Below are 25676 nucleotides of genomic sequence, written 5' to 3' on the forward strand. Positions count from 1 at the left end.
TATGGCTTCTAGATTTTGTGTCACAAAGAACTTACCCAGTCATTGATTATATTTTTTGAAGTTTTCTTAGACCGTTTTTAATTTTTTTAAGCTTTTGTTTTCCATATTCAGATGTTAAATCCATCCAGAATTCATTCTGGTATAAGATGCAAGGGATAGATCCAACTTGATCGTTTTTTCAGAAGACCATCCACTTGTTCCAATATCATATTTATTCGAGATGCCATCATTGCCTCACACCATATTTCTGTGTGTGTTTGGACCTATCTCTGGATATTCCATTCTATTCCATTGGTCTTGTTAACACCCTGTTATCTATTGATGTGCAACGACAGGCTGTGTTAAGTGTAATAGCTTTTGTTGCTTTTTCATTTGGCTACTGCCCTGCCCAGGCCCCATTACGAATCTTTTTCAGATTATTGCTGGCTATTCAATTTGCTTATTTTTCCACATGAACTTTAGAGTCAGCTTCTTTAATTCCTCAAACCATCCCACTGGTTATTTTATTGAGAGCACCTTAAATGAACAGATTAATTGGACAGCTATCTGGGAACATATGATGCCTTTCTACTTGCTTTGCTGTTGTGTTTATGTATCCCTCGGTATCGTTTTAAAGTTTTATTCAAAGAGGACTTCCACGTTTCTTTTTAAATTTATTCCTAGTATTATAAAAATATTTTTTCTATTACAATATTTTATTCCACTAAAGCTTCTGACTGGTTGTTGTTTTTATGTATTAAGGCCATTGATTTTTTTCTTCAGCTGCTTCACTGAATTCTCATCAACTGTGACAGTTTTTCAGTTGCATCTCTTAGTTGACCAGTATATAATCTTATTATCTGCAAACGATAACTTCAGTGTCGCGTTCCAATGTTATATCTTATTTCTTCCTCTGCTTCATTTGTCTTGGTTAGTGAGCAATGGCTATTTTAATAGAACTTTTTTATAGCCTGAAGGGGAAATCATCTGGATTTTTTTCTATTTACATCCTTAAAATAAATGTAATGAGAAAAACTGTGGGAAAATAAAGCATGACTATATCATGAATAGGGCAGCATTCACTTCATAGAATGGATCATTTATGTTGTCAGTGCCCATTTCTTCCTGCTTTCCCTGTCATTTGGACTGAAATCTCCATCAGTGTTGGTCTCAAAAATGTGTGAATGAATGAATGAGTGAAGAAATGATCATAAGATGAGCAAATTTACATCAATTTAGTGAGACTGATTGGATGCTCACTCCATACTGAACACAAAAATGAACAGAGTAGAGTATTCTTAAGGAGTTCACAGTCCAGTAAGAGACAATAAACAAAAGACAATGGAGTGCGAGAGACCACGTACAAGGCACAGAAGCAGTGTAGAAGTGGGAGTGATTCATTCTCTTGGAAAATCAAAAAAGGAATCCAAGGGGAGGTAATGTCTGAGACAGTTTTAGAAGGACGCATACGAGTCACCGGGCAAATAAGGGGCCTAAGAGGGCGTCTGTGCAGACAAAGGACAATGGCATGGAGGTCTGACACAGGGTACCATGTTCAGGTGTCTAATAGCTGTTATTATAGTTGGAGTGTGAACTGTGAGAAGAAGTGGGAGGAGAGAAAAATAGAAACCTGCATATGAAAAACCATTTATATAAGGCAGGAACTCTCAACAGCAGTGGGCAGCCAGCCCTGGGAAACACAGAAACACCTAGAAAGAGCATTTTATAAACTACACTTTCACCCCATCCCACCCGCTGCGATGTTAACACATAAGGGAGTGTGCCTTATCTTTCAGGTGTGTTTGGGTGAAAGAGCTTGAGAACTACTAACCAGGCAACATGAAGCCAGGAAAGTGTGTCAAGGAGCACATGACATCAGATTTGCATTTTACCACATTCTCTCTGGTAACAATTTGAACGAGCCTTGAGGGACTGGGAAGCAGATAGGCTGGGCTAGGGAGAAACCCTTTAAAAGCTACTGTAATGGATAATGAAGCAAGATTACATAGATCTGGCTACCAAGGGGCAGTGAAGATAATTCAAGGAATATATAAGAAACGGAATTGATACAACTTAGCAAATGATTGGATATGTAAGTTACTAGAGAAGGAAGAAAGGAGGTAGTGTTTCTCCATTGTTCTTAGCATTTTGACAAAATCATTTGGGAAGAAAGTTAATACTCTTTACCAATATGGTATGAACTTCCACATTAGCTGGTCATTTTGATCATCTTTGTTCTCCATGACCATAAATATTTGAGAGTTGCTGGGAAGACAAGAATAATGATTTTCTGAGTAGCTGTTATATTGTCACTCTGAAATATGAAAATGAATATCACAGTTTGGTATGTCTGGGAATTCCAATATTATTAATGCCATGATTATTTTCTAAAATGTATTATTAGGGCTGGCCCCATGACTTAGCCGTTAAGTGCATGCGCTCTGCTACTGGCGGCCCGGGTTCAGATCCCGGGCACGCACCAATGCACCACTTGTGCAGCCATGCTGAGGCCACGTCCCACATACAGCAACTAGCAGGATATGCACTTATGACATACAACTATCTACTGGGGCTTTGGGGAGAAAAAGGGAAAAGAAGGAGAAGGATTGACAATAGATGTTAGCTCAGAGCCTGTCTTCCTCAGCAAAAAGAGGAGGATTAGCATGGATGTTAGCTCACAGCTGATCTTCCTCACAAAAAAAAATAATAATAATAATAAATAAATAAATAAATAAATAAATAAAAATAAAGTGTATTATTAGTGTTAGATATATATTAATGCACTTTAATTTTTGTTTCCATGCTCTTTAGGATTCACTCAGAGGGCAGCCTTGTGGATGGCCCCGAAGCAAGCCTGATGGAACAGGACAGAACCAACCATGTTGAGGGCAACAGACTGAGTCCATTCCTGACACCATCTCCGTCTCCCATTGGCCAGACGGGACCTCTGGCTATAAAGCTCCAGAATGGAAGCCCGTTAACCGAGAGACCCTACCCAGAAGTAAATGGAGACACCAAGTGGCAGTCTTTCAAAAGTTGTTATGGAATACCCCCTATGAAAGGAAGCCAGAATAATCGAATGAGTCCAGACTTTATACAAGAAGGTAGAGGGTATTCCAAGTGTTTGCAAAATGGCGGAATAAAACGCACAGTTAGTGAGCCTTCTCTCTCTGGGCTCCATCAGAACAAGAAATTGAAACAAGACCAACAGGCCAATGGAGAAAGAAAGAACTTCGGGGAAAGCCAAGAAAGAAATCCAGGCAAAGGCAGCAGTCAACCAAATGTCTCCAATTCGAGTGATAAGAAAGAATCTGTGAGCTCTGTAGCCCAAGAAAATGCAGTTAAAGATATCTCCAGTTTTTCAACACGTAACTGCAGTGGGTCTGAAAATCCAGAGCTTCAGATTCTGAATGAGCAGGAGGGGAAAAATGCTAACTACCATGACAAGAATATTGTATTACTTCTTAAAAACAAGGCAGTGCTAATACCTAATGGTGCTACAGTTTCTGCCTCTTCCATGGAAAACACACATGGTGAACTCCTGGAAAAAACACTGTCTCAATATTATCCAGATTGTGTTTCCATTGCGGTGCAGAAAACCACATCTCACATACATGCCATTAACAGTCAGCCTACTAATGAGTTGTCCTGTGAGATCACTCATCCATTGCATACCTCAGGGCAGATCAATTTCCCACAGACCTCGAACTCTGAGCTGCCCCCAGAGCCAGCCACAGCGACAACTGAGGCCTGTGATGCTGATAATGCCAGTAAACCAGCTGCAGTGCTAGGTACCTGTTACCTTCAGAAACCAGAACAGCAAAAATCAGTTTTTGAGATATGCTCATCTCTTGCAGAAAACGGTAACATCCAAGGAACCACAAAGCTAGTATCTGGTGAAGAATTCTGTTCAGGTTCCAGCAGCAATTTGCAGCCTCCTGGTGGCAGCTCTGAACGGTATTTAAAGCAAAATGAAATGAATGGTGCTTACTTCAAGCAAAGCTCAGTGTTCACTAAGGATTCCTTTTCTGCCACTACCACACCACCACCATCAAGATTGCTTCTTTCTCCCCCTCCTCCTCTTCCACAGGTTCCTCAGCCTCCTTCAGGAGGAAAGAGCACTCTGAGCGATGGAGTTCTCGAAGAGCACCGTCGCTACCCCAACCAAAGTAACACAGCTCTTCTAAGGGAAGTGGAAATAGAGGGTCAAAGCGAGGCACCACCATCCCAGAGTCCTAATCCATCTACACATGTCCCCAGCCCCTCTCTGATGCTTCCAGAAAGGCCTCAGAATAATTGTGTTAACAAGAATGACATACGGACTCCAGGGACAATGACTGTTTCATTGTGTTCTGAGAAAACAAGGTGTCACCCACCAGCTCTTGGTAGCAGTGGAGATCCACAGAACCACTGCCAGCAGTTGATGGGGCACAAAGAGCGAGAGATTCTGAAGGGTGGAGACAAGGAACAAACACGAGGTCTCGTGCTCCCGACACAGCCCTATCTGAAACCAGGATGGATTGAATTGAAGGCCCCTCACTTTCATAAAGCAGAATCCCATCCAAAATGTCACGAGGCATCACTGCGGTCAATTCTTCAGTCTCAGTCCAGCCCATCCCATCAAATAACCTCCAAACAATACACTGGAAATTCCAACATGCCTGGGGGGCTCTCAGGGCAAGCCTACATCCAGAAAATAATGCAGCCGGAGCAGAGGCCACAAAGGTACCAAGTGGAGATGAATCAAGGGCCCTCTCAAGGTACAGTGGGCCAGCATCTGCTGTTCCAAAAACCCTCACCCCGGGTGCACTTCTTCAAGACAGACCCTTCACCTGAAGCTCATGTGCAGTCACTGTGCGCCCCTAGATTTCACTTCCAACAAAGACCAGATCCCCAAACTGAGAAACTCATGTCCCCAACATCAAAACAGCACTTGAATCAACAGGCTTCAGAGACTGAGCCATTCTCAAACTCACACCTTTTGCACCAGAAGCCTCATAAGCAGGCAGCACAAACACAACCATCCCAGAATTCATATCTCTCCCAAAACCAGCAGCAGCAGCAGAAATTACAAATGAAGAACAAAGAACAAGGGCCTCAGACTTTTCCTCATCCCCAAGGCAACAGTGATCAGCAAGGAGAAGGGTCATTCTTTAGCCAGATTAAAGTGGAAGAATGTTTTCGTGGTGAAAATCAGTATTCGAAATCAAGTGAGTTCCAGACTCACGATACCCAAATGGGATTGGAACAAGTACAGAATATAAATAGTAGAAATTCCCCCTGTGGTCAGATCTTGAAATCAAATGTAAGCAAAGTGCACATTTCTTGTTCAAACAATATACACCTAGTTCCAGAGAATAAAGAACAGTCTATAAATTCTGAGCTCTTTGTAGGAAACAAGACTCAAAACTTGCATCACATGCAATATTTTCCAAATAATGTGACCCCAAAGCAGGACATTCTTCAGAGGTGCTTTCGAGAACAAGAGCAGAAGCCTCAACAAGCTTCAGTTCTACAGGGATATAAAAGTAGAAGCCAAGACACGTCTGGCCAACAAGCTGCACAGCTCGCTCAGCAGAGGTACCTGGTGCAAAACCAAGCAAATGCTTTTCCTGTGCCTGACCAGGGAGGACGGCACATTCAGACCCCTCCCCAGAAGGACTTTCAAAAGCACGCTGCTCTAAGGTGGCACCTCTTACAGAAGCAAGAACAGCAGCAAACACAACACCCCCAAAGTGAGTCTTGCCATAGTCAGACGCACAGGCCAATTAAGATTGAACCTGGATCCAAGCCCCATGCCTGTATGCGCCCCGTGTCAGCACAGCCAGAAAACAAAACGTGGAAAAAGCTAACTAAGCAAGAGATTCCACCTCCAAGCTGTGATAATGTGCAGCAGGGGAGCATCCTTGAGACCATGGAGCAACATCTGAAGCAGTTTCAGGTCAAATCACTATTTGACCATAAGGCGCTTACTCTCAAATCACAGAAGCAAGTAAAAGTTGAAATGTCAGGGCCAGTCACGGTGTTAACTAGACAAACCACTGCAGCAGAACTTGATAGCCACACCCCAGCTGTAGAGCAGCAGGCAGCTCCTTCAGAAAAGACACCAACCAAGAGAACAGCTGGCTCTGTTCTCAATAATTTTTTAGAGTCACCTTCCAAATTACTAGATACTCCTATAAAAAATTTATTGGATACACCTGTCAAGACTCAGTATGATTTCCCATCATGCAGATGTGTAGGTAAGTGCCAGGGATGGACTGAGACACATGGTGTTTATCCAGAGTTAGCAAATTCATCTTCAGATATGGGATTTTCTTTTTTTTTTTTTCATCTTGAGTCTGGCAGCAATTTGTAAAGGCTCATAAAAATCTGAAGCTTACATTTCTTGTCTTTAAGTTACAGATGCTTGTGCTGTGCAAGAGAGAACTTCACTTACATTCAATTTTTCCAAAAAATTAAAACAATTGTGCATACTCATTTTACCCTCTGTTCAAACACTTTAAAATATCAAGATATCTGTTAGATTAATCAATCTGTTTAACTCTTTGCGTATCATCTCCCGGAGAGACAGACAGGCAGTAAAAACATCTATTAAAATGAGAAAATAACTGCCCTGTACAAACTAATGTAGGAACTTTTAATATTTTTTAATTCAAGGTTGAATTTATTCGAAGTTTTACAAGATTAATTTCTAGATAAGGGGGAAATTATTATCTCCAGTCTTGGTGAGCTGGGAACTGGTAATGCTGAAGTTCTGAATACTCATAAAGTTGCCCTTTCTCCATTTATACACTTGATAGAAAATATGGTATTTCCTTTTCTTTTTTTTTTTTTAAAGATTGACTCTATTTATTTATTTTATTTTTTATAATTTTATTTATTTTTATTTTTTTCCCCCAAAGCCCTAGTAGATAGTTGTATGTCATAGTTGCACATCCTTCCAGTTGCTGTATGTGGGACATGGCCTCAGCATGGCCGGAGAAGCGGTACGTCGGTGCGCGCCAGGGATCCGAACCCGGGCCGGCAGCAGCGGAGCGAGTGCACTTAACCGCTAAGCCACCGGGCCGGCCCCTCCTTTTCTTTTTTTAAACAAACACTTTTTGGTTAAAATTCAGTGTGTGTGATAGGTCTGTTGGAATAGGGGCACATTTTGCTGATGGATGCAGAGAGAGAGAGAGGGAGAGAGATGAAGACCTTAATTATAACCAGTCAGCTTGGATACAGTAGGAGACATTTGAAAAGACAAATGTTAAACTAATATGGCTGGCGGTCCACCCACCCGAGTTACTCCTCCTGCACCGGGACACAATGCTAGAGAGGCAGAGGGAAGAGCCGTCCTGCCCGGGTGTGGTTAAGGTTAGGTTGCCTCCTGGGCCTGCGTTCCACCAGCGTCACAGACGAGAGTAGGCGAGTCACACTCATCTCCACACCTGGTCCCATCTCCTTCATCCTTCGTCCCCACTCTTCATCTCTGACAGTTTGCAAGAGCCTCTGCCTTGTACCTGGCCCTCTCTCCAGTATCCCTCTCATCATAAATTGTTCTAAAGGACATACAAGTGTGGGTCTACATTCAGTATTGTTCTTTCAAAGCGGTAATTGAATGTTGTGGGGAAACAAAGGAGACAAAGTTATCTTGACAGTAACTGAGCAGCATCCTGCAAGTGAGAGAAGACAGGACATTTTATTTTTAATCTTTTAACATCCAAGTGGCAGGCAGGGTTCTAGTTGGCTGTAAAACATTTTTTTCAGTTTAAAAAATTGGATTGTAGTTGCTATTACATATAATATATTCTAATTCCCTCACTTTTCTTTGTTTAGTTCCACTTATTTGGTTTAAAATAAATAATTTCTTATCCCATATCTGAAATGTAATTTAATATATTTTTATCCAATAGCTAGCATGTACATATACTTAATTATTTGCCACATTTTTCTAATACATTAGTCCATCAGTTTACTCATTTTAAAGAAAAAAATGTTTAAAGTCACGTTTAGGGCCCTTAATGTGCAGTTGGGGGATAAACTTTGTGGATGTAGCCTTTATATTTAGTAGAATTGAGATCTAAAATAATAATCTTCTATTATCTCAACAGAGCAAATTATTGAAAAAGATGAAGGTCCTTTTTATACCCATCTAGGAGCAGGTCCTAATGTGGCAGCTATTAGAGAAATCATGGAAGAAAGGTAATTAACGCAAAGGCACAGGGCAGAGTAACGTTTATCCTTTTGTATATGTCAGAGTTTCTCCAGCTTTCACATAAAACGCAGTAAACAATTGTAAATTGAGTAATTATCAGTAGGCTTAGCTATCCCAGGTTGCCAACGCTACACACTGTGCTATTCACCAGAGTCACAATATTTGACAGGACTAATGGTCTGTGAGCTGGCACAGGCTGCCCACTGGGAGATGGATGCCAGAAAACCCAGGCACAAACACCCAGGAACCAGCCAGCCAGCCTGCCAGGCACGGGGTGTGGCATAGGTGGCAGGGGGCAGCCCCGCCCTGGCTTTCCCACTTGATGGCAGGGCGTCAAAGAGGAAAGAGGGGAATGTGGTGTAAGGGGGGAGCCACTGAGTTAAATTCACCAGGGGTTGTAAGTGAGCAGTCGTCTCTAAGAAGTTGTCCCTGAGTATGGGCAGAGGGCAAGTGTAATATACCAAACAGAAATAGAGACAGATTCTATTTATAGCTGCATTTTTTTTTTTACTGTCAAGCACAGATATGCAAGTATTTACCTGAATCCACACAGTTACTCCTGCATGTAGAAGACTCTTAGAGTGAGATAATCAATGCAGAGAGAGGCTTTCACATAGGTATCTGCAGCTCTGAGCTGTTAGTGTGCTGGGTGGCTTTTCTGTAAGAGGTAGGCAGTGGTACCACTAAAATACCTTAGGAGACATTCTGGGCGGCAAGGACATATTCCGTATCATTCTTGCCCCGTGTCCAAATTAGCATGTAGAAATTCACTAAATAATCACCTAGTAGCCTGGCAGAAATCATGAATTCCCTAAGTGACTTTTTTTTATTAGCAAATAGTGAGTTGGTTGTAAGGTAAAATATAATCTATTCTAGCAATATCCTATGTTTTCAAAATTGCCAGATACTAGTTATTTGCCAGCTTCCTCTTAAAAATGAGAGATTCTTTGAGGAACGGTTCTAACTAAAATCTATTATGATTCCCCAAGTTTTAAAACAGCTAAATTTAGTGAATGACAAAAATCAAATGGTATATATCTTAGAAGACTGAATTTAGCAAACTTAAAAAAGTTTTGTGCTTTGTGAAATGATGTATAAAAATACGCTTTCCCATTACTTTCACTCAACATATAATTTCAAAATAAGTCCTTGCAATTATCAGTATATTTTGATACTGAAGAAATACAATGCTTAAAGTCTATTATCCAGTTTGCTTGACTTAGACCTGTTTCCAAAAAATAAATTAAACCATTCATTTCTCAGGATGTGGTCATAGAATAAAATTATGCTCAAATGTTCAATATTCTGGTTGCTGCTTGATATTCACTTGCTAATTGTGTGTGTGTGTCTCTGTGGATTTCTTTAAGGTTTGGACAGAAGGGTAAAGCTATTAGGATTGAGAGAGTCATCTATACTGGGAAAGAAGGGAAAAGTTCTCAGGGATGTCCGATTGCTAAATGGGTAAGTGTGACCTGGCAGGGCCGTGGGGCTTCCATCTTGGATGTTTTGATTCATTCATCTAATCCTGAGAATTGGGTTACCAGATCAAAGAGTCATTTGTGCCAATTGAAAGAAATGTTGCTTATATTTATTTTATCGTGTGTTATCTCTTAAGAACAAGGCAGATTAGTTTTAAAATCATGTACAAACTGTATTTAACTGAAAGAATTTATTGGTGAGAAGGTCCGTTCAAGTGCCTGCTAAAAGTAGAATTCTTCCTGGAACGGGAGGAAGTGGTCCATCATCCTTTAAATACCTTCAGTTAATCTTTATATTGTCCTTTATGGAAACCTTGAACTTTATGAGAAAGGCCTGCGTGTCTTCCATCGGGCTCTGGCTTTCATGCAGGGGCATTGCCCCACTGTGCTGGGCATAGTCTGCTCATCTCTCCTGATTCTGACCCCAGTGTCAGCCCCCACTTGATGGATGGGCAGCCAAAGACAAGTTGCGGTGCTGGTAGATGTCATCCTAATTGTGACCCAGACGTGAAAATGCATAATCAATGCTCTCATCTGCTGCAAGTGACCCTGTTTTGTCTTGGTTGGGGTGGGGGGTGTTGGGGTGGAACGATGACCCTCACAGGTGGTCCGCAGAAGCTGCAGTGAGGAGAAGCTGCTGTGTCTGGTGCGGGAGCGAGCTGGCCACACCTGTGAGGCTGCGGTGATCGTGATCCTCATCCTGGTGTGGGAGGGCATCCCGCTGTCCCTGGCTGACAAGCTGTACTCGGAGCTCACGGAGACGCTGAGGAAGTACGGCACGCTCACCAACCGTCGGTGCGCCCTGAACGAAGAGTAAGTGGAGCCCGGTGCCTCCTCTCCTTCCGTGGTGGGAAAGCCTAGCGGTGCTCTCAGGGAAGAGAGTTGAGTCTGCATCTTTGCGTTTATGAAATGGGGTCAAGTGCCTGCTGCACCGCCATGCAGCAGGAGGCTGGATTTGCTGGCGTGGACAATTTGAGGTGACCTCTTTAATATTTTGTTATCTTCAGACAGTGTAGCCATGGGTTAGGAGCAGCTTGCTGGAAGTCTGAGTGTCTGTACCCACAGGCACTCAGTCATGCCATCAGCTTGAAAATAGCTGTGTGTCCGCTTGCTACAAGTGACAGCTCTTTGTGCCTGGCCACCACGTGAGTAAGTACTGACTCCACGTCTGTGCTGCAGTGTCTGAAACAGAAAGTAGGTTTGGTGAGCAACTTTTAAGTTTAGGATTCCCAGGTCAAGGACCTTCATGTATATGTAGCAAATGTGAAAATACAGGGTCTGTAGAAGTTCTGTAGAAACAAAAAAATTTTGACTTCAGTCCAGTTCATTATTTCCACAGTCATCATCAAAATTGCTTCCATTTTTGCTGATCCTAAATAATGGAGAAATTAGTGGCTATGGATATGCATTATTTTCCAGGAATATAAAAATGTGGAATAGGAGAGCAGGAGTATGCAGTTAAATAGATTTGGTACATCAAGGGCTAGTATGATTTTGCTTGTTTTTTGTTTGTTCTTTAACTTCATCCACTTGCAGGAAGTTGAAATCTTCACTTGGAGAAAGCGTTGTGTTTATTGTTCCTCCACTGTGTTATTCCTGTCTAACATTAAAGAGTACAGGAAAATTCACAGTGCTACACTGAAATCCTGCAGTAGTTATTTTACTCACAATTGGTTCTAAAACAATTTTAATTTTGCACTTCTTCCTTTCCTCTCCACTCCTCTGCATCCACCAGACTACACAGTACTTTGCTGAGCTTATGGAAGTACTAGACTGCTGTTGTAACAACACATTGCTAACCAACTTTGGTTTTTTGCTGACTATTACTCTAACTGGTATGGTTTCACTAACTGTATGTTAACATAGCTTCTCTCTGGGTCGTGAGGGGTGCATGTCAACTGTCGATAATCTATTTAGGAAAGTTACTTTTCCTGTTTGAAAGTGTGAGTTGGCTTTCTACGGTGGTTATGATCCATAAATGTCACGGTGTGTGCCTCACTGCCATAAATCCATTTCTACGAATGATCTGTTGGAAGTTAGAAGTTGCTGACTCATAACACATGACTCAAAATCTCACAATGGACTGCTTTAGGTGTAAAATACTATTTGGTTTACCCTAACTTCCCTTGGTCCTTCTTAAAAAAAAACTAGTTAGGTGCCTTTAATCAGAAAGAAAGTGAAAGTTGAGGCACCTTGAGCTGAGGTTGGTGAGAGCACTTTTCTTAGGAACTCAGTAACACTGCCTTGTTTTTTTTAGCAGACTTCCTCTTAGATTTGATGGCTTGAACTTCTAAACCACTGAAGAACTGCTTGTGAAAATGACAGTTGTTGCTTTGTTTAAATTTCCTGAAGTTTCATGCTAACTATATTTCATACTCTCTGTAATTTATTTAATTCTCACTAATATTATACATCTCTGGTATTCTTCCCCTGAAAGCTTCTCTTTAATTCTTATTATTCCGTTGCCTGAAATGGAATCTGACATATGGAAAGAAATTGTATGTTAAGAACTTTCCTAAATTGTATAATTTTGCATTTGGAAACCATGAATGGTAGTTGGGCTATGATCTAAGAAAAATTATATTTTGTTTAACTGGTCTAAATAGGAGGCGAGTCCAAAACTATTAAAAGACCTGCTTTAAATATTAAGACATTTTAAAGGCCAATCTACATACTTTTGCTTGTCTTTGTCTGGAATTTCATGATAAAGATGAGTAATTATTTAGATAAAGTTTTAGCTTTGGGCTTCACATCCTTAGAGCAATTCTCCAGAAACAAAACAAAATTTAATTGTGAGATACACAATTAAAATAGACACAACCAAAGGCAACAGAGACTTCGCTCACATACAGCTTTTGAAGTTTCTTCTACCCCTTAAAATAAATTTTATTTTATGTCTGGCAGAAACTAAAATTATGACTTTTTGCCAAGAACAGGATAATCTCAAATTGGGGCTGCTGACTCCGTTTAGTGTTCAAAGCTGTGTGAACCTCACCACTGAGTCCTTACAAACCCAGAGCCCTCATGCACCATAGCCACTCCCTGGGAGTCCAGGAAAGAACTCTGAGAGCATCTTTCTGTGGGAAAGTCAGAAACGAAATTTTACATTTCCTTTGAGCCAAGCCAGCTGTTTCTCCTTTAAAGATTTCCCTTCGAGATTTCTATTTTATGTCTAAGCCTAACCAATATTTTTTTGGCAAGTAAGAGTTGTGGGAGTGTATCTGTCATTATAAGACAGTCAAAGCCAGAAATGCCTTCTGCCATGCTCGGTGATGTTAAAGAAACTTTATATTATAAAAATTTTCAAACATTCATAAATGGAGTACAGTATAATGAATCCCCACGGACCCATCACACAGCTTCAATATTTATCTGTTTTACCAATACTGTTTCATATATTCCCCCATACTTCCTACCCCCACCCCCAACTGGTGTTTTAAAGCAAAACTCAGAGACCATATCATCTCAGCTCTGTACACTTGAGTGTGTATCTCTTAACAGATAAGGACTTTTTTACAAAACCTAGTCACAGTGTCATTATCATTCACCTCAAAATTGACAAAGATTCTTTATCATTTAATGTTCAGACCACGTACAAATTCCCTAATTGGATCCTGTTTCCAAAAAAAAAGAATCAGAAGTAAAAAAGATAGTGAGAAAAAAAAAGCCCACACCTTGCATTTGATTGAGGTGTTGAGTAGAATGTCGCCGTTCATGCCTGCCGTCCAGCGTGATGAGCACAGAACTTCCTTTCCCTCGCAGATGTCCCAGTTTGGAATATAAATTATACGATTCACAAGCCTCTTTTTATTTATGATAGTTCCCCCACTCTTCCTTATGACTTTATTTGTTACAGAGACTGTAGGATTTGCTCTATAAAAGTCCCACATTCTGGATTGGCTGATTGCGTCCTTGTTTTGTTTACCTTGTTCCTCTCTCCCTAGTGTCTTCTGCACACTTAGAGCCTTAAATAAGTGATGTATGTATACATGAATGTATATACTGGCCAAAATGCTTCATAAGTGGTGATGAAATAACCCTAGTTCTTCATATCCATCAGGAGGGACATAATACCTGCTTTGTTCCATTTATAGTGATGTTCAGAGTGCTCAGTGAATTCAGGCATTGTCAGCTTGATCCATCATTCATAGTTTCCCGGAAAACTTGCACCTAATGGTTTAGCTCATCCATTGATGATCATTGCCTGTTTCTATTATTTTGTTAGAGTTTTAAAATTGATAATTTTCTTATTTTTTGGTGTATAAATTTATTTATTATATTAAATTTAAATTACTTTTGCTAGTTTTTCTATACTTGCATGAGTTTGAATATCTGATCTAATTTTCAGTTTAAATTTTTTTACAGTTAGGAAGTCCAAATGATAACTCAAAGGTTGAGAATATTTTTAAAATCTGTTATATAGATGAAAGTTTTTATTACAATTGCTCTACTGATTCATCATTTAACCATGAGCCAAATTCTGAGTCATGTTAAAATGAGGTTGCCATGTGCTAATTCTAACAATATTGTAAAGGCCCATATAGAAATAAAAACGCCTTTTAGCAGCCACTTCATGTAGCAAATAACCTTGAAATCACTCCACCTTGTTATGTAGGGATATTTTTTTTAAATATAATTCACATACCATAAAATTCACCATTTTAAACTACATAATCCAGTGGATTAGTCTATTCACAAAGTTGTGCAACATTTTTATCACTCCCAAAAGGAACTCCCATCTCCATTAGGCAGTCACTTCCCATTCTCCTCTCCCCTAAATGGCAACCTGTAGTCAACTTTTTGTCCATGTAGATTTGCCTATTCTGGGCATTTCATGTTAGTGGAATGATACAACATTTGGCCTGTCTGGCCACTTGCACTTAGCGTAATGTTTTAAAGGTTCATCCATGTCATATTATTAATCAGTACTTTATTCCTTTTTGTGGCTGAGTAATATTCCATTGTGTATATGTACCACATTTTCTTTATCCATTCTTCAGTTAATGGACTTCCAGGTTGTTTTCACTTTTTAGCTGTTATGAACAACACTGCTATGAACATCTGTGTACAAGTTTCTGTGTGGACATATGTTTTCCTGGGTATACAACTAGGAGTGACATTGTTGGTCACATGGTCACTCTGTGTTTAACTTTTTGAGGAACTGCCAAACAGCGTTCCAAAGCAGCTGTACCATTTTTCATTCCTACCAGCCTCCATGGAGGTTCCATTGTCTCCACATCCTCCCCGAACATCTGTCTTTTTTATTGTAGCCCCCGCAGTGAGTGTGAGCTGTAGTTCATGGTTTTGATTTGCATTTCCCTAAGGACCAATGATGTTAGGTAATACTTCATGCGCTATTGGCCATCATATATCTTCTTTGTAGAAATGCCTACTTAAATCTTTGTTCATTTTTAAATTGTGTTAATTATTTGTTTTTTGAGTTGTAAGTCGTTTATATATTCTGTATACTAGAACTTTATCAGATATATGGTTTCAGATATTTTCTCTTATTCTGTAGATTGTCTCCTCACTTTCATGATAACGTCCGTGAAGCACAAGTTTTCAATTTTGATGAAATCAAATTTATCAATTTTTTAATTGCTTATACTTTTAGTGTCATATCTAAGAAACCATTGCCTAATCCAAGGTCTTGAAGATTTACACCTATGTTTTCTTCCCAGGTTATTATAGTTTTAGCTCGTACATTTAGGTCTTTGATCACTGTTGTGTTAATTTTATGATGTGAGACCAGAGTCCAACTTCATTCTTTTCATGGGATTATCCAGTTCAGGAGACTGTATTTTCTCCATTGAATGGTCTTGTCACCCTTGTTGAAAATTAATTGACAAAGATGTAGGGGTTATTTTGGGACTCTTACTTCTATCCCATCAATCCACGTATCTATCCTTGGGCCAACACTACATATGTCGATGGCTGTAGTTTTGTAGTATGTGGGACATGTAAGTCCTCCAGCTGTGATTGTTTTGGCTACTCTGGGTCCTTTTCATGTCCTTATGAATTTTAGGACCAAGCTGTCAATTTCCCCTCTGAGATTTTGAATCAGTAGAACAATTTGGGGAGTATTGACATCTTAACAACACTTTTTCCAATTTATTAACACAGGATGTCTTTACATTTATTTAGGACTTTAATTTCTTTCAGTGATGTTTTATAGTTTTCAGTGTATAAGCCCTACACTCTTTTGTTAAATTTCTAAGTATTTTATTCTTTCTAAGTATTTTATTCTTTTTGATGCTATTTTAAACGGAATTATTTTGATTTCATTTTTGGATTGTTCATTGCTAGTGTACATTCATACAATTGATTTTTATAGATTAATCTTGTATCCTGCAAACTTACTGAATCAGTTTATTAGTGCTAATTTTTTTTGAAAGATTCCTTAGGATTTACTACACACAAGACCATGTCATCTATAAATAGAGATAGTTTAGTCTCTCTTTCCAATCTGGGTGCTTCTACCTCTTTTTCTTGCCTAATTTCACTGGCTAAAACCTACAGTAGATATTGAACAAAATTAGCAGGAGCAAACGTGTTCGTCTTGTTCCTCATTTTAGGGGGCAAACTTGTAGTTTTTCACCATTAAGTATGATCCTCACTGTAGTTTTTTCGTTGATACTCTTTATCAGGATGAGGAAGTTTTTTTCTATTCCTAGTTTGGTGAGTATTTTTATCATGAGAGAGCATGGGACTTTTCTCAAATGCTTTTTCTGCATCTAATAAGATGATCATGTGGGTTTTGTCCTTTATTTTGTTAATGTGGTGATATTGACTGATTTTTGTACATTGGACCAACATTGCGTTTCTGGGATAAATCTCACTTGGCCATAGTGTATAATTTTTTTTGTGTTACTGAATTCCATTTACTAGTATTTTATTGAGGATTTTTGCATCTATATTGATAAGGGATATTGGTCTATAGTTGTTTTGTGTGGCGTCTTTGTTTTTGGTATCAGGTAACACTGGCTTCATAGAATGAATTGAGAAGTGTTCCCTCTTTTTTTGTGGAAGAATTTGTAGAGGATTGGGGCTAATTCTTTACATGTTAGGTGGAATTCAGCAGCAAAGTCATGTACTCCTGGGCTTATCTTTGTGGGAAGTTTTTTGATTACTAATTCAATCTTTTTATTTGGTGTAGGTTTATTCAGATTTTCTGTTTCTTCTTGAGTTAGTTTCAGTAGTTTGTGTCTTTCTAGGAAGGAATTTGTCCATTTCATCTAAGTTATCTAATTTGTTGATATTTCATTTTTATACTATTCCTTTATAATGCTTTTTATAAGGTCAGTAGTAGTGTACTCATTTTCATTCCTAATTTTAGTAATTTGGGTCTTTTCTCTTTTTTCTTGGTCAGTCTAGCTAGTTTTGTCAATTTTGTTGATCTTATCAAAGAACAAAGTTCTGATTTCTTTGATTTCCTATATTGCTTTTCTGGTCTCTATTTCAAATTTGTACTCTAATCTTTAGTATTTCCTTCATTCTGCTTGCTTTGGGCTTAGTTTGTTATTTTTCTAGTTTTATAAGGTGGAAGGTTAGTTTATTGATTTGAGAACTTTTTTATTTTTTTAACATAGGTATATAAAGTTATAAATTTCCCTCTAAGCCTGCTTTAGCTGCATCACATAAAGTTCTGGTATGTTGACTTCTCATTTTCATGTATCAGAAAATACTTTCTAATTTCCCTTATGATTTTTTTCTTTGACTCCCTGATTATTTGGTAGTGTATTGTTTTATTTCCACATATTAATTAATTACCCAACTTTGCTTCTCATTCACTTATAATTTCAGAGAACATACTTTGCATGATTTGATTATTTTAAATTTAATTAGACTTGCTTTATGGTCTGACGTGCAGTCCATCCTGGAGAATGTCCGTATGCACTTAGGAACGTGAGTTCTGCTGTTTGGTAGCATGTTCTCTAGATGTCTGTTAGTGCCAATTGATTTACAGTGTTTTCACGTCTTCTGTTTCCTCTTTGATTCTCTGTCTAGTTGTTCTATCCATTATTGAAAGTGGAGTATTGAATTATCTATTTTTCCCTTTAATTCTGTCATTTTTTGCTTCGTGTATTTTGGTGCTCTGTTCTTAGGTTCATATGTGTTTATAATTGTTACGTCTTCTTAATGGATTGGCCCTTTTGTTATTACAAAATGTACTCGTTTGTCTCTGGTAATAGTATTGTCTTAAAGTCTATTTTGTCTGATATTAGTGTAGCCACTCCAGTTCTCTTTTGATCACTATTTGCATGTAACACCAGTTTAATTACAATAGTGTACAGAAACTTAGTTCTTATATAGCTCCATTCCCTCCTTTTCCTTTGTGCTGTTATTGTCATACAAGTTACATTTTATACATTGTATGTGCGTTAACATAGATTTATAATTATTGCTTTGTGCAGTTGACTTTAAATTAGATAGGAGAAAAAAGTTAAAAACAAAAAATTCATATATAAGGTCTTTTCTATTTATCTATGTATTTATTTGTACTGGTTTTCTCTGTTTTCCTGTGGATTCAAGTTACTGTCTAGTGTCCTTTCCTTTCAGCCTGAAGGACTCCATTTAGTATTTCTTGTAGGGCGGGGCTAATAGCAATAAACACGCTCAGTTTATTTATCGGGAATACTTTAATTTATGACTCATTTTTGAAGGGGAGTTTTACTAGGTAGTATGGAGTTTCTTAGTTGGCGGCCTTCCTTGCAGCACTTTAATGTGTCATCAGTGCCTGCTGGCCTCTGTTGTTTCTGGTGAGTCATCACTTAATCTTACTGAAAATCTCTTGTAAGTGATGCGTTACTTTTCTTTCTTGCTGCTTTTCAAGATTTTCTCTTTCTCTTTGGCTTTCAACAGTTTATGATAGTTCTAGGTGTGGGGCACTTTGACTTTATGCTATTTGGAGTTAGTTGAGATTCTTGAATGTGTAGATTAATGTTGTTCGTTAAATTTGGGGAGTTTTGGCCGTTAATTCTTCAGCTAGTCTTTCTGCTCCGTACTCTCTTCTTCTCCCTCCTCTACTCTGGGGACTCCCATTATGCATATCTTGGTATGCTTGATAGTACCCCCAGGTCTCTGAGGCTTTCTTTATTTTTCTTCATTCTTTTTTCTTTCAGTTTCTCAGACTGGATAATTTCAATTGACCGATCTTCAACTTCTCTTCCCCCTCTTTTTCCTCCCTCCTGCTCAAATCTACAGTTGAACCCCTCTAATGGATTTTCTATTTCAGTTATTGTATTTTTCAGTTCCAGAATTTCCATGTTTCTTATTATAGTTTCTGTCTCTTATCGCATCTATTTGGTAAGACATTGTTTTCTTACTTTTAGTTCTTTAAGCATGGTTTTCCTTTAGTTCTTTGAACATACTTGAAGTAGTAACTCAGAGTCTTTGTCTAGCAGTCTGACATCTGGACTTCTCAGCAACAGCTTCTGTTGACTGCTTTTATTTCTCTGTATTGGCTATATTTTCTTTTTTCTTTTATATAATTCATAATTGAAAATTTGAGCTTTTTAACTCAAGTCATGAGTTCATACTGTTACTTCCTATTCATAGTTAGGATTACAGGATATTTACTTATCTTTTACACTTCTCTTTTATCTTACACTGAAATTCTCGGTTTTTGACATTAAGAATGATTTATTCATGTCACAATATACATAAGTAATTGAAAATAATATTACTACTAATAAAGCTACTGATGTTCAACAAGGTCAGAAGAGCTATGCATGAACAAAATGAGAATTTCAACAAAGAGATAGAAAATATAAAAAAGTGTCAACATAAATAAGAGCTGAAGGATATATAACTAAACTGAAAAATTCACTAGAGGGGTTCAACAGCAGACTACATCAAATGGAAAGAAGGATTAGTGAACTAAAAGTCAGGGCAGTGGAATTCATCCAATCAGAGGAGCAAAAAGAAAAAAGGATGAGAAATAGTGAAGATAGCTTAAGGGATTTATAGGGCACCATAAGAGGACTAATATACACATTATAGGGGTCCTAGAAGAAGAAGAGAGAAAGAGTAAGACAGTTTATTCAAGAAAAAATGGCTGAAAAATGTCTTGAGACAAACATACCAAAACTTATGGGATGCAGCAAAAGCAATTCTAAGAGGAAACTTCATAGCAATAAATACCAAATTAAGAAAAGAAAAATCTCAAATAAACCACCTAACTTTACACCTCAAGGAACCTGATAAAGAACAAACTAAGCCCAAAGTCAGCAGAAGAAAGGAAATAATAAGCATCAGAGCATAAATAAATGAAATAGAGACTAAAAAGACAAAGAAATACAATTATAAATGAAAGAGAAGACATTTCAACTGATGCCACATAAATACAAAGGATCATAAGAGAATACTATGAACAATTATATACCAGCAAATAGGACAGCCTAGAAGAAATGGATAAATTCCTAGAAACATACAACTTAAGCAAGACTGAATCATGAAGATTAGAAAATCTGAACAAATTGTTAGTGAGGAGATTGAATCATTAATCAAAAACCTCCCAACAAACAAAAGTCCAGGACCAGATGGCTTTAATGGTGAATTTTACCAAACATTTAAAGATGAATTAATAACAATCCTTCTCAAACTCTTCAAAAAAACTGAAAAGAAGAGATCACTTCCAAACTCATTTTATGAGACCAGCATTACCCTGATATCAAAATCAGACAAGGACACTACAAGAAATGAAAATTACTGGCCAATATGCCTGATGAACATAGATGCAAAAATTCTCGACAAAATATTAGCAAACCAAATTCAACAGTACATTAAAAGGATCATACACCGTGATCAATTGGGATTTATCCCAGGGATACTAGGATGGTTCAACATACACAATCAATCAATGCAATACTCCACTTGAACAAAATAAAGGATAAAAATCATATGATTACCTCAATAGGTACAGAAAAAGCATTTGACAAAGTTCAACATCCTTTCATGGTAATCTCTCAAAAAACTGAAAGTAGAAGGAGTACCTCAACATAACAAAGACCATATATGAGAAGGCCACTGCTGACATCATACTCAACAATCAAAAGCTGAAAGCTTTTCCTCTAAGATAAGGAACAAGACAAGGGTGCCCACTTGCCACTTTTATTCAACATATTACTGGAAATCCTAGTCAAAGCAATCAGGCAAGAAAAAGAAAGCAAAAATATCCAAATTGGAAAAGGAGAAGTAAAATCATCACTATTTGCAGATGACATGCTATTAAATATAGAAAACCCTAAAGACTCCACCAAAAAATTGATAACACTAATGGACAAATTCCGTAAAGTTGCAGGATACAACATCAGTATACAAAAGTCTGTTGCATTTCTATACACCAACAATGAAGTAACAGAAAGAGAAATTAAGGAAATAATCCTATTCACAATAGCATCAAAGAGAATAAAATGTCTAGGAATAAATTTAACCAAGGAGGTAAAAGATCTGTACATAGAAAACTATAAGACATTGATGAAAAGATATTGCAGAAGACACAAATAAATGGAAAGATATTACATGTTCATGGATTGGGAGAATTAATATTGTTAAAATATCCATATTACCCAAAGTAATCTACAGATTTAATTCAATCCCTATCAAAATTCCAATGGCATTTTTCACAGTAATAGAAAAAAACAATCCTAAAATTCACATGGAAACACAAAAGACCCCAAATAGTCAAAGCAATCTCGAGAATGAAGAACAAAGCTGGAGTCATCACAATTCCTGATTTCACACTATATTACAAAGCTGTAGTAGTCAAAACAGTATGGTGCTGGCATCAAAAAAGACACACAGATCAGTGGAACAGAATACAGAACCCAGAAATAAACCCATGCAAATATGGTCAATTAATTTTTGACAAAGGAGTCAATACTATATAATGGGGGAATGACAGTCTCTTCAATAAATGGTGATAGGAAATCTGGATATCACATGTGAAAGAATGAAACTGGACCCCTCTCTTATACCACACACAAAAATCAACTCACAGTGGATTACAGTCTTGAACGTAAGACCTGAAACTATAAACCTCCTAGAAGAGAACATAGGGGGTAAGCTTCTTCATGTTGGTCTTGACAATGATTTCTTGGATTTGACACCAATAGCAAAGGCAACAAAAGCAAAATAAACAAGTGTGACTGCATCAAATTAAAAATTTTCTGCATGGCAAAGGAAACCATCAACAAAGTGGAAAGGCAACCCATGGAATGGGAGAAAATATTTGCAAACCACATATCCAGTAAGAGGTTAGTATCCAAAATATACAAGGAACTCATACAACTGAATAGCAAGAAAGCAAATAACCTAATTAAATTTGGCAAAGGACCTGAATAGACATTTTTACAAAGAGCCAACAAGTACCTGAAAGATGTTCAACATCACTAATCATCAGGGAAATGCAAATCAAAACCACAATGAGATCACCTCACATCTGTTAGGATGTCTATTATCAAAAAGACAAGAGGTAACAAATACTGGCAAGAATGTTGAGAAGAGGGAACCCTTGTGCACTGTTGGTGACAATGTAAACTGGTACAGCCATTAAGGAAAACAGTATGGTGGTTCTTCAAAAAAGTAAAAATAGAACTACCATATGATCCAGCAGTTCCGCTTCTGGGTATATAGCCAAAGGAATTGAAATCAGGATCTCGAAGAGATATCTGCACTCCAATTTCATTGCAGCATTACTCACAATAGGCAAGGTGTGGAGACAACCTAAGTGTCCATCACCAGATGAAGAATAAAGAAGATGTGCTATGTGTATACACACACACACAGGAATATCATTCAACCTTAAAAAAAGGAAATCCTGCCATTTGCGACAACACAGATGAACCTGGAGGGTATTATGTGAAATAAGTGATTTATTAAGTGAAATAAGTCGGACAGAGAAAGACAAATATTGCATGGTGTCACTTATATGTGGAATCAAAAACAAAAACAAACAAAAGTTGAACTCATAGAAACAGAATAGAAAAGTGGTTGTGAGAGGCTAGGGGTTGGGGGAAATGAGAAGAGGTTGGTGAAAGTGTACAGTGTTTCAGTTATAAAATGAATAAGGTCTGAGGATCTAATGTATAACATGGTGACTATAGTTGCTAACATTGTATCATAGAATTGAAATTTGCTAAAAGAATAGAACTTAAAAGTTCTTTCCCAAAAAAACGTAACTATGTGAGGTGATGGATGTGTTAATTAACTCCATGGGGGCATCCTTTCACAATGTATACATATATCAAATCATCACGTTTTACACTTTAAATATCTTACGATTTTAACTGTCAGTTATACCTCAAATAAAGCTGAAAAAATTACCTACTGAATAATTGTTTTCTTAGTAGGTTGTTTTATCATGTTTTGTTTTTTGGTTTCTTTGCTACTTTGTCTGTTTATTGCCCTTAGGATATATCTGACTTGGGCTGTAAAGTCAAAATACTGTATTTTAGTCGAAAACTAGAAAGCACTCAAAGGCCCGTCAATGGCAGAATGGTTAATTTCTGTCATATTCATACAATGGAAAGTTGTACTTAATGAATAAATACATGAATAACATACAACTGCATGCAACAATATGGATGGGTATCCCAAATAGTGTTGAAGAAAAGAAGCAAGACCCAAATAAGCTTATACTATAAAATTCCAAATACATGTGTGAGTGTGTGTTTAGTATAGTGTGTGTGTATGTGTGTATTCTATTATATATAGTATAAAAGGAGGCAAAACTATCTATCTATATAAATATGCCAAACTCATCTCGTCTGGTAGAAGTTACTGTTGGGGGACAATGCCTCGGAGGAGGGACGAGGAAATTTGGGGGCAAATATATGTTTTGTTTCTTATTCGGATGCTTCTCACTTTGGTGTATTTCATTTGTAAACATTTATAAGCTGTAAAATTATGTGTACTTTTCTGTGTGTGTATTATACTGTAACAAAAAGTTTGCCTAAATTGTGCTTTAAAGTCAATTGAAATAGTTCCTTTCTGATGTGGTTATGGCACAGCTGAATGTAGAGTTAGATTAGACTTCTTTTAAAACTAATTTGCATTCATATTTACACGCAGATACCCAAAATATGAGACTGGTAGCCTAGATAACGCTCTCCATAGCCATGAACTCACTCCTTGATTTCTCAGGAGAACCTGTGCCTGTCAAGGGCTGGACCCCGACACCTGCGGTGCCTCCTTCTCCTTCGGTTGTTCGTGGAGCATGTACTACAATGGATGTAAGTTTGCCAGAAGCAAGATCCCAAGAAAATTTAAGCTGCTTGGGGATGACCCAAAAGAGGTTTGTTTACTTCCTGATGTATAATCTCTTTATTTTTCATGGAGAATTGATGAGCACAGATGAAGTGAACAGTATGACATACTGCATTAAACTCTCATTAACCCAGAGAATTTTATCTCAGATGAATCAACAAAATTTTGCCTAAACTATAGTCATACACTATAATATTTTATAAAGTTAGCATAATAATAATGTGATACCAAAGTAATAAAGTTGGAGCAACATAAATTCTTCATACCTATGGACTTTTATATTTATTCTTTATTTTTCATATTAATTCCAGAGTTTTAAACAGCTATCACTTCAGTATTAAAACTTAATGTTAACGCTTATGTGTTAAAGCTCATCTTTTGAACTTGAATTATAGAAGTCTTGCTCATGAGTGACACATTCAGAAAAGACCATTTCTAGTCACATTTTCACACCATGAGATTTAATAGTTTAGAGTTACTATAATGAACACATTCAAGTAAATGAACAGTGATTTCTCATTGAATTCACTGGTTTTTGTCTTTTCTCTAGAATATATATTTCTCAAAATATAACTTACAGATTGGTATCAAATTTAACAACTTTGGGTAGCATGTGTTCTAGAGTATGCTAATTGAATAACCAGAAAACCTCAGTATAGTTAGTATTTAGATATGACCAAATTTTTAATGACTATGCACCTTATAATTATCTTTCAAATTTTGAATCCAATTGAAATATATAGTTATACTGTGTATGTCACAATATTGATGTGTCCCTCTAAATAAAAGCTTGTTAACTTTGTTATTTATGACAATAATAGTAACTGGAAGTTTGATAAAGTGCAAAAACTCTTGAAATCACAATATAAATTTTTTCATAGGATTATAATATTTTTAATAAAGTACAATACTTAAATGTGCTAGGGTCTGTTCTCTTTTCGTAAGGGAAAAATACAAGTATTTAATAAGCCTAATGAAGACTAGCAATTTTGCATGCTGTCAGCCACTTTAATTTTCCACACTAGAGAGCTTTTTCACTGCTATTTCGTAAATGTTTATCATTCTAACCACGTTTCATGTAAACCAAATCCAGGGCATGGCTAGTACCGTCCTCCCTCAGTTAGGTAGGAGGGCTTCGCTCAGAAACCTCCTCACCTCCTAAAATGCGACAAGCACATCTCTGCCAGTAGTTATGTCTCCTAAGATTTTTAGAGAAATATTAGTGTGAAATGAGAACTTCTAAGTATGAACAGAGCAACTGAGTATTATCACCTACCATTTTTAAAAGCAATATTGCTCGGAAAATCTGTGCTTTGTGGGAGGAAAGGAGTGTAACTGAACATTTTTCCTTTCAAGTAAACTTTACAAAGTTATTCATGTATACCGCATTCTAGGTCTGAGAATTTTATCCATATTTGAAGCATCTAGTAAGTGGAAAGATCATTTCAAATTTTGAGATGCTATTTTTATAAACATTTAAAAATATGAAGATTGTAAATAGACAAGTTGAACCAAACAGATCCTTTCAGGAGCTCATCGTCCTGGCAGCTCATTGGAGAGGGAGTGGAGATGTGCCCTGTTTAAGACCAGACGGCTTCATTCTCCCAACCCTGCTACCAGCAGGTTTATATTTATAAAATGTCAAATATTTGCATGCAAAGTAGAAAAATGATTAATCTTATGAAAATACCAAAGAGCTAGATATTTAATGCACATACAAAAATAGGTGATACATGGTCTATATTTTCCAC

General features: G+C 37.5%; 1 protein-coding gene across 4 annotated transcripts in view; it reads left to right on the forward strand.

Annotated features, from left to right (window-relative positions):
• Nucleotides 1-25676, forward strand: part of TET2 (tet methylcytosine dioxygenase 2) — a 119319-nt gene that overhangs the window by 74298 nt on the left and 19345 nt on the right. For 2 of the 4 annotated variants that reach the window (XM_058549840.1, XM_058549841.1), the window contains exons 3-7: nucleotides 2791-6221; nucleotides 8076-8166; nucleotides 9547-9640; nucleotides 10262-10470; nucleotides 23803-23953. In XM_058549840.1, the coding sequence (XP_058405823.1) occupies nucleotides 2837-6221; nucleotides 8076-8166; nucleotides 9547-9640; nucleotides 10262-10470; nucleotides 23803-23953 (3930 nt within the window). In that variant the 5' untranslated portion in view covers nucleotides 2791-2836. Of the gene's footprint in view, nucleotides 1-2790; nucleotides 6222-8075; nucleotides 8167-9546; nucleotides 9641-10261; nucleotides 10471-23802; nucleotides 23954-25676 lie in introns of those variants that run through there. The other 2 variants (XM_058549842.1, XM_058549843.1) reach the window with 2 other exon arrangements.

This window comes from Diceros bicornis, chromosome 11 (genome assembly GCF_020826845.1).
Source record: "Diceros bicornis minor isolate mBicDic1 chromosome 11, mDicBic1.mat.cur, whole genome shotgun sequence".
In the NCBI taxonomy this organism is placed as follows: Eukaryota; Metazoa; Chordata; class Mammalia; order Perissodactyla; family Rhinocerotidae; genus Diceros; species Diceros bicornis.